Source organism: Pteropus medius, unplaced genomic scaffold, assembly GCF_902729225.1.
Source record: "Pteropus medius unplaced genomic scaffold, Ma_sr-lr_union100, whole genome shotgun sequence".
In the NCBI taxonomy this organism is placed as follows: Eukaryota; Metazoa; Chordata; class Mammalia; order Chiroptera; family Pteropodidae; genus Pteropus; species Pteropus medius.
Genome location: NW_024353909.1, coordinates 4449419 through 4463123, shown reverse-complemented (window position 1 = coordinate 4463123; position 13705 = coordinate 4449419). Strand labels below are relative to the sequence as shown.

At 53.6% G+C, this 13705-nt stretch overlaps 1 protein-coding gene across 6 annotated transcripts; it reads left to right on the top strand.

Moving 5' to 3' along the window:
• Positions 1 to 4291: 4291 nt before the first annotated feature.
• IL34 (interleukin 34) lies at positions 4292 to 13534 on the top strand. 6 transcript variants are annotated; one of them, XM_039852057.1, is made up of 6 exons: positions 4292 to 4425; positions 9142 to 9275; positions 10106 to 10183; positions 10465 to 10626; positions 12555 to 12690; positions 12923 to 13534. In XM_039852057.1, the coding sequence occupies exons 1-6, from the start codon at positions 4398 to 4400 to the stop codon at positions 13093 to 13095; spliced, it is 711 nt and encodes a 236-aa protein (XP_039707991.1). In that variant the 5' UTR covers positions 4292 to 4397; the 3' UTR covers positions 13096 to 13534. The 6 variants fall into 6 exon arrangements, with proteins under 6 accessions (XP_039707991.1, XP_039707995.1, XP_039707990.1 ...); XM_039852056.1 differs by lacking the exon at positions 4292 to 4425 and adding an exon at positions 5036 to 5300; XM_039852059.1 differs by lacking the exon at positions 4292 to 4425 and adding an exon at positions 5922 to 6055.
• Positions 13535 to 13705: the final 171 nt, after the last annotated feature.

The following is a 13705-nucleotide window of genomic DNA, read 5'->3' as shown; positions in this document are numbered from 1 at the left end:
CCACCTCCCATTGAATAGAACATCTGTGACTCACTCTTTGTGGCTGCTCCTTGTCCCTCCCCATATTCTCAAAAGACAAAGTCCCTTGATTCTCAGGAGGAAGACGGAGTTGGGCGTGTGGCCTTGCGCCAGCTTTCTCCCCCGTGATCCCCTGTCTCCTCATCGGGAGGATGCGAGGGTTCCATGGAATGTCTCTGAGGCCCTTGGGATGCAGCCCTGCTTATAGGGAAGTGCTCGGAATGGTGCAGGTGGGCCAACGCTGTGTCCCCTGGGCTTCAGGTCAGGCCTGGTCACTTTGGGGAGAAGAATGCTCTGTGCGAGTGTAGTAGATGTTTTGCAAAAGTGGCCCCAGTTCTTCCCTTTGGCAATGATGTTTTGCAGTCCCTTCCGTCAAGAAGTGGAGTCTTTCCCTGCCCACCCACCCCCCATCCGCCTTGACATAGAGAAAATGGGGCAAGTGATGGTGTGATGGTTCTGTGCCTTGGCCTTAAGGGGTCGTGACTCATTTGCTCCCTTTCTTGGGATCCTGACTCTGTCATGAGAACGAAGCTAGACTAGCCTGCTGGAGGTGAGTCATCCCATCTGAGGCCAACTCAGACCAGCAGCATCCTGATGACCCACCAGCGGGAGCGAGCCTTGATTTGTGAAAAATAAGAAGTGACTGTTGTTTTTGGCGACAATAGATTGGGGTGGTTTGTTACTCAGCTGACAAAGTGGGCGCCTGGGCTGTGCGTATCCAGAGCGGAAACCCGCATCTCCTCTTCAGGCAGAGGCACAGGCTCCAGGGTTCAACTGCCGGAGTCCAGTTCAGGTTCCTGTCTCCATCCTCGCAGGTGGAATGTCTTGGTTCTCAGGCAGGTGGCTCTGGAAAGGAAGGAGCTGTGAAGGTCCCAGGGGGAGCAGGTCCTTGCTGCCCAACCTGGATAGACATGGCCACACAGTTTCAGCACAAAAATGCCTTTTTTTCTTTTTCTTTTTTTTCACAAGTTTAGATTTATTTTTTTAAATCAGAGTGACACCTCCGCCTGAAATAAAGAACCAAATTGTTCAACAGGACTCTGCTATGAATATCAGCAGGCTTCCATCTTCTCCCTTCTCCCCATTTCCTGCTCTGCAGACACAGGACTTTTAACTTTTTTTTCTTAAAGCAATGTACTTTTTTAATTCAACCAAATGGCACTCATACTGCTGCTGCTTCATTTGCGGCATTATCTGTTGACTTCCCACTATGGAAGATTTAGCTCCTTGTCACCTGCCTCCCCCCTGACATACCTGCACCCTCCCTAACTCCTTGTCCTCCCAGGATCCTTAAGTCATGAGTCTGTTAAATTAATGTTCATTTTTTGCTTGCTACGGTGACTTTGAGAATGCTATTCACACAGGAACTGTGCAGAATAATACTCCAACTTTTACTTTCTTGTGCAACTCTTCCCTGCGTGGGCTTCCTAATGATTGCTCCAAGCCCCGGGGTGGAGTGGGGGTGGGGTGGGAGAAGCATAGTCTCAAATTCTTCACCCTCCCTCATCAGAGTGGGGGTAGGCACGCCCTGGGCTCTCCAGTATGGGGCAAGGCAGGTCCCCCGCAGGCATGGAGGGGCCCTCTGGGGCATCTGTGAGCAGCCAGGGTTCCTCTCTGCTCTTTCCCACTGGCCTCTGGCTCCTGTGTCATCAGGTAGCTTCTACTTTGTGCCCTTTTTGGCTGTCACACGTTCCCACCCACCCCCACCCCCACCCCATTTCGGTGGGGCTCAAGGGATGGGTGTGACCACAGAGAAAGCCCAGGTTCAGGATGAGGTTCGATGGCATGAAAGCGACCGTGGGCCTATTTCTCACTTTCTTAGCTTCTCCATTGGGTCGGGTGGTCCGATGCGTGGTCCAGGGTGGAGCTCAGCACTGCGGCCTGTCTGGGAGATTCTGAGTGGGGAGGTTGCCAGGCGAGTTTTGCAGAGCACGGAGAGGGCGCAGAACCCGATTCTGGTGTGTGCATGTGGTTGGGAGGTCTGGGCTGAGGAACTCTTCAGTCGGTGGGAGAGAGGACAGGACAGGAGACCACTGCCTGGCCCCCTGTGGTCAGCACACAGAGCTCAGATGTTCCGAAGGGCTGCGGAGCATGCCGCCTGCAAGTCACAGACACTTCCATCCTCACCAAAACTTGCATGCAGAAGCCCGTAGTGGCTTCATTCATAATTGTCAAAAATCAGAAACGACCCAGATGCCTTTCAACTGGTAGATGGACAAAGAAACAGTGATTTGGATTTGACGATACAGTGGAATACTACTCAGCCAGGACAAGGAACAAATCACTAATACATGCAGGAGCCTGGCTGAATCCCAAATGCAGCATGCTAAGTAAAAGGAGCCTCACACAAAAGGCTACACGCTGTGATTGTGGTGGTTACATGGCATCTGGAAAAGGCAGAATTGCTGGACCGAACACAGATGAGTCGTTGCCCGGGGCTGGGGGTGGGAGGAGGGTGGCCAGAGGGAATTTTCTGGGTGGATGGAAATGTTTTATATTTTAATTACTGTAGTGGTTATACAACCCTATGAATTTGTCGAAACTCATAGAATTGTACACTAAAAAAGGTACATTTCATTGAATGTAAATTATAAACCAGAAAAAAGCTAACGACAAGTTTCAGTTAGGGTAGTGTCCGAGGTGACAGGGAATTGCCACAGGGTGGGTCAGAGGAAGAGCTGAGATCCAGGGTGACCTCACGCAGGGGGTGAATGGGGGCACCCTGTGTTCTTTGCGTTAAGTCCCTGCCTGCCTCCTGGGACCCTCAGAGGGCAAGGACCAGCACTTCTGGTGTGCTCTGGACAGATGGATGCCACAGTGGAGAAGACCCCCAAATCGTACCTACTTTCCCCTTATGCCATCAGCTTGTGGGCTTTTCCCGGACCGGAAGGGAAACAGAGAACAAGGGCATAGAACAGAACCAAGTCAGAGACTGGATCTCAGAGCTGGCTCTGTTGCTGGCCACCTCAGCCTCTCGAAGCCTTAGTTTCCTCATCTGCAAAATGGGGACCTCAGAGTCTAGAGAGGGATAGATGACATGACTATCTGAGAGCCCGTGGCTTCGTGCCCAGCTGGTGAGGGCTTCTTAGAACGTGTGGGTGTTGCCTTGCAGGAGTGGCCACCAGCAGGCTGGGTTTAAATTCATGTTGCATTTCTTACAAGCTGTGTGACCTTGGATAAGTGTCTTAACCTTTCTGGGCCATGATTTCTTCATTGATAAAATGAGACTTTTATGGCCCTATAAGATTGTTGTGAGGATTCAACGGATATAAAGGCCTTAACCCTGGGCCTAGCATGTAGTAAATACCCAAGAAGAGCTATCTCTTTATTATCAGAGGATTGCAAAATTTAGCAAATAAAAATACAGGACTCCCACTTAATTTGGAATTGCTGATAAACGAAGAATTTATTTTTTAGTATAAGAATGTCCCATGCAATATTTGAGATATACTAAAAAGTATTTATGACATAATCCTATTAAAAAGGTGTTGTTTATCTGAAATTCAGATTTAACTGGATACCTGGTATTTCATCTGGTCACCCTGTTAAGAGGGGATGCAGATTTGGGGTCATAGGGGGATGGGACTAAGCCCGAAGGTGAGTGGAGGGGTGAACGATGTGCCTTTGTAACTTCCCTGCAGCCCGAGTCATTCGGATCCTTTACCTGCAATCTTACCTCCTTCGGGATCTAGCTAACTAACCCACACGGCCCATGCATTCCTTGGTCCTGCTTTTGTTCAGGCTGCCAGCTGCTGTCACTGTAACTCACTTCTGGGCTGGTGTTGCCCTTTGGGTGTTCTGCAGTCATTTCTCATGTGTGAGCCCATATCGCCGAGGAGCCAGCCGCCAGGGCAGGGCCGTGTGCCTTCGGCCTTTCCCCGGGGGTGTCGGCCAGGCCATGGGTGCCGCGTGCACAGCAGGCTCTCCGCGCCTGTGGCTGATGGCTGAGTGGCAGCGCTGTTCTTACATAATTGGTTTCTCTCCTCCTCTCTTTCCAGAGCCAGATTTCACACTGAGCAGCTGCAGACGGAGAAATCAGAGAAAGCGCAACCCAGCCCCAGATTCCGAGGGGCCTGCTGGGGACGGTCCTCCTGCTCCAGAGGGAAGATCGTGAGGCTGCTGTCTCGGGCCAGGTCCTGGCTGCCATGGGGCTCGCAGCTGCTGCCTCCCGGATGCCCGCTGCGCTGCCGGGCAGATAAGGGTGGCGCTGCCCGGGACCACCTGCTGCCCCCTGCCAGGCCGACCTCCGTGGCCAGCCCTTCTCCTACTTTGGGCCACCTGTGCTGACCCGAAGCCATGTAGGCCCCGCTTGGGCCTCTGTGGACAGACACACCATCAGGGACGTTGCCTCTGCTCCCTGGGGGGCCCGGCGTACCATCATGCCCCAGGGATTCGCCTGGCTCCACTGTGAGTACTGGGGGGTCTTTGGGGGAGGTAGGAGCTCTGCCGTAACCATGACAACTGGTGAGAAGTTGAGATGCTTAGTGCAGGCGTCCTCAGGGACTCTGACGCCCGCCCTCCACCCTGTCTCCCGCTGACCCCAGCTCAGGCGGGCATGGCGGACGTGAGTCTTAGGTTGGGTGGGCACAGTCAGTGGGTCGTCATGGGGATGGGACAGGCACTGGGGGGTGGCACTACTTTCTCAGACCTATCAGTGCCAGGGAGTGGGTGGGGACAGAGGTGGCAGAGAGAGGATTTCCGGCCTCCCTGAGTGTGGCCAGCCAGCAGTAGGGGCTTGTGAAAATATCTGGACCCCAAAACACGTGGAGAAGTGCAGCCTGTTCCCTGTGCCCCTCCCTCTGTAAATAACAAAATTAAAAGGCAGAAAGAGAACAGTGTTATTGATAAAAAGAAAAATAAGTTGAAATGAGGACAGAAAAAAAAAATAAAGAACCTAGAAGCCTCACAAGCCTGCTGGTAGGAGGCCAGACCAAGATTCCTCAGACTCTGAGATTCAGTTTAATTGACTGAAATTCACCACGTTTCTGGTGCCTCTCACGTGCCCACTGAAGAGTCACTGCCCTGGCGACAAGGACCTGGGCTGTCTTGGGCCTTGCTCTTCAATGCCTGACATGGAGTTAAGCGCCAGGAACTCTGTGTGGGATGGATGAGGTCGGGGCTTGATCCTGAGAGGAATGCGAGGAGGCATTGGGTCCAGCCTCACCCCTGTGGAGGGATCCTGCAGAGGGTCAGGGTGTTCAGAACTAATGGAAGGACACAGACCCAGTGTTCTGGAAGCTTCCAAGTCATGACGAGCAGGAGGGACAGGAGGAGCAGCTTGGGTGAGGTGCCACTTGGAATGGTCTTGAAGGTGGGCGGTGTTCACACAGGCAGCTGTGGGGAGGTGAGGACCGTATTCCAGGTAAAGGCTCAGCGGTCGGACAGCGAGAGGCCAGGACGGAAAGCCGGTTGGGTGCAGATGGCTGAGGCCTTGGGAGCCAGGAAGAAGAGTCCCCAGTTCATGAGACAACATGGGGCCCTAGCGGGTTCGTGATCTGATGTGGGGGTGAGGCTGTGATCGGGAGTCACTCTGCTTTCAGAAGGGACCGCTACTGCAACCTTCTGGACAGGAAGTCACGAGGGCCAGCTCCGGAGGTGGATGTGAGGATGAGAAGCAGAGGGAACGAAGCCAGTGGAGGTGGATTGTAGGACGTGGCGAAGGTTGAGGGTTGGCCATGGAGTGAGAGACAGGAAGGGGATGCAGACCAGGGCATGGCAGAGAGGTGGGGGTGCTGGAGAAGCATCAGCTGCCGTGACAGATTGCCACAAGCCTGGTGGCTTAAAACAGCAGGAATTTATTCCGTCCCAGAGTTGGAGGCCAGAAGTCTGAAGTCAAGGTGTGAGTGAAGCCACCACGGTCCCTCCGAAGGCTCTGGGGGAGGATCCTTCCTGCGTCTTCCATCCTCCGGTGGCTCCTGGTGTCCTTGGCTCGTGACAGCGTCACCCCAACCTCTGCTTCCATCTTCATGTGGTTTTTCCCTCTGTGTGCCTCTGCACCCTCTTCTCTTCGATAAGGACATCGGTCATTGGAACTAGGGTGGGCCTCCGTTACATCTGCACAGACCCCGAGGTTACAGCTGAGGTTCTGGGTAAACAAGAAGATTTTTGGGGGTGCTATTCAACCCCCTACGCCAGCTGGGGTGGGGGTGGTGGACAAGGCCCATACGTTTCTGCACGAAGGCCGTCTCGGGGAACCAGTGGGGACCTCCTTCCTCACTCTGCTCTTTCTTCAGCCTCCTCTTCTGCCTCACAGGCCTCTCCTGCCTCTGGAGGATGGGGACAAGGTGGGCCTCCCGACCAGGGTCAGATTGGCACTGGCTGTGGGGTTCCTGGGGTACGAGTGGCCATGAGGCTCCAGCTGTGCTGTCCCTGCCTAGTCACCTGTTCGCTGGCTTGTTTCTTGGGGCGGAGGCAACAGAAAAGAAGCTCAGAATTGGAGATGGGCAGCAGACATGGAGGAAGGCAGGTCATCTGTGGGCGGGGTTTCGGCATAGACCACGCATCCCAGGCTGGGAGGCTCGGTGGCTCTGTAAGACCCAGTTCCCAGGCCCTGGAGCCTCTGGCCCAGGACACAGATAGGGGCAACTGGGGCAGGACCCGGGGTGGGTGGGGGTAGGCAGCCAGTGGGAAAGACCTAGTGTGGACAGAGATACTGATTTTTAAAGAAACGATGTTAATTAAGTTCAGATTTTTATGTGAAATCTTTGTGGCCCTTGGAACACCAGTTTGCAGCCATCACTCGGATCAGTGGGTCTCAAAGGATGGCCAGCTGCAGCATCACCTGGGTGCTTGTGAGAAATGCAGGTTCTCTTGCCCCACCCCAGCCCTACTGAATCAGACTGTCTGGGGTGGGGTCCTGCCAGCTCTCTAGGAGATTCAGATGCATGCTGCCATCCCCCTGCTTGCGGCGAACCCCAAAAGTGCTCAGTAAATAAGCCTGGGCTGTGAATACTGCATCGCGTATTCAGATACTAGGGGCGAAGTTGTCTAGTCAAGATGATGAGCGAATTGGACAGATGGTGCTAGGAACAGAGATTAGTGGGGACTGGTATAGGCAGGGGAGACCCTGGGGTGGAAAGGAATTTTGGTGAGACCTTGAGAGAGGTCTGCGGTGTGAGAAGATACCCAGGGCAAGGGTGAAGCCCAGCGGCTCGAATGACCTTGACCTGCAGGGGCGCCAAGCTGAGAGGGTTAATGAAGCTGAGAGGGTTAATGACGTAACAGCAAGACAGAAGTCAAGCCGATTCAGTTTGTTTATCTGTTCCTTTGTCCGAATATTGGGTCAAGCACACAAGAAGAGAGAGAGAGAAGTACAAGATGGGTTGCAACCTTTCAAAAAAAGAATTTTTTCCCCAGAGTTCTGTGAGAGGAAGGGCTGGTGGGGCACAGGGCTTGGATAGACCCGAGGATGCTCCTGGTGAGGGGTTCAGGGGAGCAAAGGCATGGCAGAGGCACCAAGAAGGATGTGGGCAAGTGAAGGTGAGCAGGCCGGGCTAGTGAGTCTGAGAACGGAGTCTTCCTGAGTCTGAGAACGGAAGTCTTCCTCAGAGCCAGGGAGGTGAGTAGGGAAGGTCCTGTCTATAATTCTTACTCAACCAGGGCTGGATCAAGGAGGTGACTCAGACTGCCTGGCTGATTTTGGGGGTGGAAAAAAAAAAAAAGAAAAAAAAAAAGATTGCTTTTTACTATAACAATACAGATATTGATTGCAGAATACAAACTATGTCCTGCAAAATAGAAAGATCAGAAAAATCTCTCACAGAGATTTGGTGCAGCCCTTTCTACCACATTCCCTGTGCACACACATAATTAACAGAATTCAAGGCATGCTGGATGCCCACAGACGGAGCGCTGAGTCATGCTTTTTTAGAACTTCCCTAAGCCTATCCTGAGTACTTTTCTTATCACATCAGCATAAAAGCATTCGTTCTTTCCCAGTGTGATTTTTATTGGCTGCATTGGTTGTTATTGAACATTTAGGCCATGCACAGATTTTCACTATGATGAAATCATGTTGCAGCGGACGTCTCTGTCCATAAATCTTTTGGTTTGTCTCTCTTTTTTTGGTTTTCATTCAGGTTTATTCCTAGAAATAAGTTTGATGAGTCAAAGGGTGTGGACATTTTAAAGGCTTAGTGGGTCAAAGGGCGTGGACATTATTAAGTCCATTAATAACAAAAATTGCCAAATTGCTTTCCAGGACGAGAGCACCTGCCTCACTACTTTGCCAGCATCGAGTGTTATTAAAATAAAATAAAACTAAAAAAACCAAAAACCCATAATTTGAGAGGTAAAACATGGCATCTGTTTTAATTAATTTCTTTACTTTTGCTAGTGAGGTTGGTTTTTTTGATACGTCTCTTGCCTATTTATATTTTGTTCTTTCTGCTCTGAGCGACTTAAGCCTCGTTCACATGTGTTGCAAAATTTCTCAGACTTTTGTAAATTTGTTCAGTTATGGGAAATCACACAGGCTATTTTTGGAGTCACAGCGACCTCCAGTGGTGAAGGCTGGTAACGTTTGGAAGGTGGCTGCTCATTTGTTAACAGGGAGGAGAAACAGTCTGAGATTCACTTAGCCTCCCACCCAGAATGAGCAAACTGGAAGGGCCTCTACAAACCCACAGGGTGCATCTAACTGCCAAGGTCAGATAGAACAGGGAAGAAAATGGCTTCAGTCACCCGAGAGTCATTTATAGACTTGGAATTAGAATCCACATCTCCTGAACCTCCAGATGGAAAATGCAGCAGCAGGCTTTGAAAAGACATTAGCCCTGGACGAAGGGCTGAGGTTGCCCTGGACGAGGGATGGTGCCTGCCTCACGGTGCGGGGAGGGGTCCCAGGCAGGAGTGGGGAGGAGATGAGACCAACCCCAGGGGGCGGCTTCTGGGGGACACTGCTGGCCAGGAGTGGCCAGGCTGGATGGCTCGTGCTTGCCTGGCCTTGCTCTCCTGGAGCCCAGACCTCAGGGAGAGCATTGCCCTGGGGCTCTGTGCCCCAACCTCCTCCCGCCTCTCCTGCAAGGACTTGTGGCCAGGAACAGGGAGGACAGCTGTTCACAGCTTTGCCCACTAGGTGGTGTGAAGCGGTGCAGGTTGCTCATGTGTTCCTGTTGGATACAGATCTCGGGATCCTCCTTGGCATGGCCTTGGGGAACCAGGGTTTGGAGGTGTGGCCCTTGACCCCGAGCGAGGAGTGCGCCATCACCGGGTTTCTGCGAGACAAGCTGCAGTACAGGAACCGCCTTCAGTACATGGTAACCATGTGGGCACCTGCTGTGTCCTTCTTCCCAAGCCCCTTGGCACGTGGGGCGTATGGTTCTGGACACGGAGGGTCCCCCCTTGGCCCTGTGTCAGCCCTGAGCCAGCATGACCCCTTTCTCTGCCTCTCCGCCGCCCCCACCCCGCCCCTGCCAATACCTGGTCTGCATGCAGTATCACTCCCCCCACCCCTCCCCCAACTAGGTCTGACCTTTGACCTCACCTCCACGTGGCATTCACCCTGGGACTCAGGAATGGACTCCAGGAAATCTTAGGGAACCTCAGATACTCCGTATTGGTCGAGGAGTTAAGGACCTAGAAATTGGAACACAGGTTCTTTTGGAAGGGTGGAGACACCCACGTGGCACATGACTCTATGTGTCTTTTTTTAAAAAACAGCTTTATTGAGATATGATTCATATACCACACAATTCAGTCATTTAACTGTACGCTCAATGGTTTTTAGTACACTTGCAGAATTCTGCAACCATCACCTAAGTTTTAGAGCAATCTTTTACTCTTCCTCACCCCCAAAGAATCTGTTTCTCTCGGGGTAGCATGTCCCTCGTACTGGTTCTTGGCTGGAACTTCTGCCTTAACAGCAACTAGGTGTTTTATTTTAGGCTTCCCTTTGTCCCAGAGGAAAGAGAGCTGTCTTATCCCAGTGCATATTCTCTGTAGACGCCACCTCTGCCAGCCACCTCTGCCATCGTAGGGCTAAGCCTGGGTCCCCTCCTTCTACAGCAGATCATCTGGGGGTTTGGGGGAGCCACCTGTCTGAGCCATTTCTGACTCTGATTTCACGGTTTGTTCTTTACCTCTCCAGAAACACTATTTCCCCATCAACTACAGGGTCAGCGTGCCTTATGAGGGGGTGCTCAGAGCGGCCAACATCACCAGGCTGGTGAGAATCCCCTCCTGGGCTAGGGGGACACCCTGCCTCCTGGGACATCCCGTGGGCCTCTCTTGAGAGCCACATTGATTTGGCAGGTCCTGTTGCCAGGGGCCTTTCCTGGCCCCTCAAGCAAGCCTGCCCTTGGCCTAGGTCCGAGGTTGCCTGCTGTTCACAGTGCTTGCCTGGGGTCAGCTCCCTCTGGGGCAAGTGGGTGTGGGAGTGGTCAGAGCAGTGGGAGGAGGCCCAGAGGCCCATGTGGCAGCTTTCAGCGATTTCTCCTGTCCCCACAGCAAAGGGCCCGGGTTAGCCAACAGGAGCTGCGGTATCTGTGGGTCTGGGTGAGTCTCAGTGCCACTGAGTTGGTGCAGGAGGTGCTGCTTGAGAGCCACCCGTCCTGGAAATACCTGGAGGATGTGCATACACTGCTGGTAGATGTCCAGCAAGGCCTCATGGTGAGTGGGGCAGAGGTGTGGATGGGCAGGGGGTGTGTGTGTGTGTGTGTGTGTGTGTGCAAGGGCTGTTGAGGGAGGTCGTGAACACCTGGAAAAGTCCGGCATAACCTGAGGGTGTGGAAGAAATGAGAGAGAGGAGGAGATGGACAGGGATGACCGGAAGGTGGGCTGGGTTGGGGGGCACGAGATGTGCCCGAGACCCTGCTCCAGACTCTGTCTCTGTCACTCTACGATCCTGGGCAAGTCATTGAACCCTGTGGCTTTATTTCTGCAGCTAAGGAAAGAGGTTCCTTTGGGAGAGAGGGAGGAGGGGTGAGTAGAGGAGCACAGGAGGTTTTAGGATGATGAAATCCTTCTGCATGATACCGTAACGGTGGATACATGACACTATGCCTATGTCAAAGCCCATAGAACTGGACAACACAAAGAGCGAACCTTAGTGTGAGCTATGGACTTCAATTAATAATAATAATAATAATAATAATAATAATAATAATAAAAAAAAGAGGTTTCTGATACTTGCCTGCTCGGGAGGGTTGGTCTGAGGCCTCAGGCTATGTCCTCCAAAAACCCTGAAGAGTAAGGTGACTGGCGAGTGTGTGCCTGTGCAGGCCATGCGTGTGCCGTGGGACCCCTCCCAATACCCGTGTTACTCTGCTCCCTGCCCTCCCCCAGCCCTCCTTAGGACCTGCCTGCCCCCACCTGCTTCCCAGCCAGAACACCTGAGAGCACCTGTGAGCTTCTGACGACATCCATCTTAGGGGCTAGCAACTGCTTTTGCAGCTGCCTCAAACTCTTGAAATTCTGGCAGAGGTCAGGAGCCCCAGTGTTTTCCTTGGTGGCTTATTTGTACCTCTGAGCAGGGCGGGTGATGGAGCAGTCTTGGGGAAGTGACAGTTTTCCATCCTCGATTTTCCTCGAGTGCGTCTCTGGCTCTGAGAACTCCCAGGGGCTGGTTTGAGGGCGGGGAAGGACGTTGTGGGGCGGGCTAAGGCTCTACCCACCTGGGCTGTTCAGATTTAACTAGCTTTTAAATCTGTTCTAACGATGTTAGTGGCCTGTGACCTGCCCTGAATATGCCCAGCATCTGTCGGGCAGTGGGCCATGGGGATGGGCCCCCTTTCTCCTCCTCTCTCTGAGCCTTTGTGTATTAGTTTTATTTTTTAGGGCTGCTATAACGAATCACCACTAACTGGTGGCTTAAAACAACAGAAATGATTCTATCACCGTTCTGGAGACCAGAAGTTCATAGTCAAGGGCCACGCTTCCTCCACGGGCCCTAGGGGAGGCTCCTTCCTGCCTCCTGCAGCTTCTCGTGGCCGCTAGTGTTCCTTGGCTTATGGCAGCATCACTCCAGCCTCTGCCTCTGTCTTCACATGGCCTTTCCCTCTGTGACTCATGTCCATCTCTTAGATGGACACTAGTCATTGCATTAGGGGCCCACCCTACATCCAGGATGATGTCATCCTGAGATTCTTAATTAGTTTTACAGAGACCCCATTTCCCAAAAGGTCACTTTCTCAGGTACCAGAAGTTAGGAGGGAGACTGGGAGGGACACACAATTTAACCCAGTACACTTTATTTTTTAGGAAGGTCCTTCCCCAGATTCGTCCCCATATTTCTGGCTAGAGCAGCAGGGCTTCCCCCATGGCCTCCTCCCTGGCCTGCCCCCTGCAGTCATTTTTCAAATGGTGGGAAGAGAAGTCTCTGTGTAGTGCTTGGGCGAGGAACATCGAGCCACCCACCCCGCAGGAAACTTGGTACCTGCAGGAAGAAGGAGAGAAATTGGTCACAGGCCTCCCAGTCACAGGAAGCCTTGTCCTTCTTCTTGGTTTGCACAGCTCCAGGTGGGACGGCCCCCACGGCTCTCGGGACGTGGCCCTGTCTCTTCAGTGGCCCGCGCTTCTAACAGTTTGCTCCCTTCCAGGGTGTGGAGGTGAGCCCCAAGGTGGAAGCGGTGTTGTCTCTCCTGAGTGCCCCGGGGCTGAGCCTGAAGCTGGTGCGGCCCAAAGCCCTGCTGGACAACTGCTTCCGGGTCATGGAGCTGCTATACTGCTCTTGCTGTAAGGAGCTCTGAGGAGATGGGGCTGGGGGCAGGGGGCAGGTGGTTGGGTGTCTGGACCCAGGTCAGTGTCAGAGCCAGCTCCCTCCCGAGCATGCCCTCTGCTCCCCAGGGTGGCATTTCTGGAAGCTGAGGTGGGCCCTGGGTATGGGGACGAGAACAATGTGGCTTGGTCTAGGGACAAGGGGGCTGTTGACCACTCCTGCAGTCTTTTCTTTATCTCTTCCCTGCAGGTAAGGAAAGCTCTGTCCTAAACTGGCAGGACTGTGAAGTGCGAAGCCCTCAGCCCCACAGCCCGGAGCCCTCGTCGCAGTGTGCGAGCACCCAGCTGTACCCGCGGCCCCAGCAGCTCCCCACCTCCCTGCCCCACTCCCTGGGACCCAAGGCTGGCCCCCTTGGGCAGTGAAGCTGCTGCGAGCATAGGAGGCCGCCTGCCTGGAGTGGCCTTTATGGCGACAAGAGGGGCTCCCAGAGTTCACCTGGGCCTGAGATGGCGCTGGGCGGCGGCGATGAGCCTCCCTTGGGTGTTTTTCCTTTCAGAGGGATCCTGTGCCCAAGGAGGGCTCAGCCTCCTCCCACTCTCCAGACCCCACATGGTCTCACCTGGAAGGGCAGGGCCCGAGGGGCACCTGCCCTGGACAGGACAGGGCGCTGGGCCTTTTCTGGCAGTGTGAACTGTCTCCTGGGTGCAGAGGGAGAGCTGTGCTGGGCGGGCTGGTGGGCCTGGAGGGGACAGGACTCACTGAGGTGGGGGATGGGGCAGAGCCAAACGCCGCATCTTGCCACAGTGGGTGCTCTTCCAGTTCCTTTTATTTTTTTTTCTATTAAACACCCGCTTTCTTTTGGTTCGGTTTGGTTTGCATCTGAGAGGGTGAACCCGGAGGGGTGGGAGCCCCACCTCCCCTCCCCCTGGCCCTAGTGCAATGTGCAGGAGGAGGGGCGGGCGGGTCACCCTGGGCCTGGGTCTGAGGGTTCAGACTTGCAGTGGATGGAGCCTGGCCGGGGGCCGAAATGCT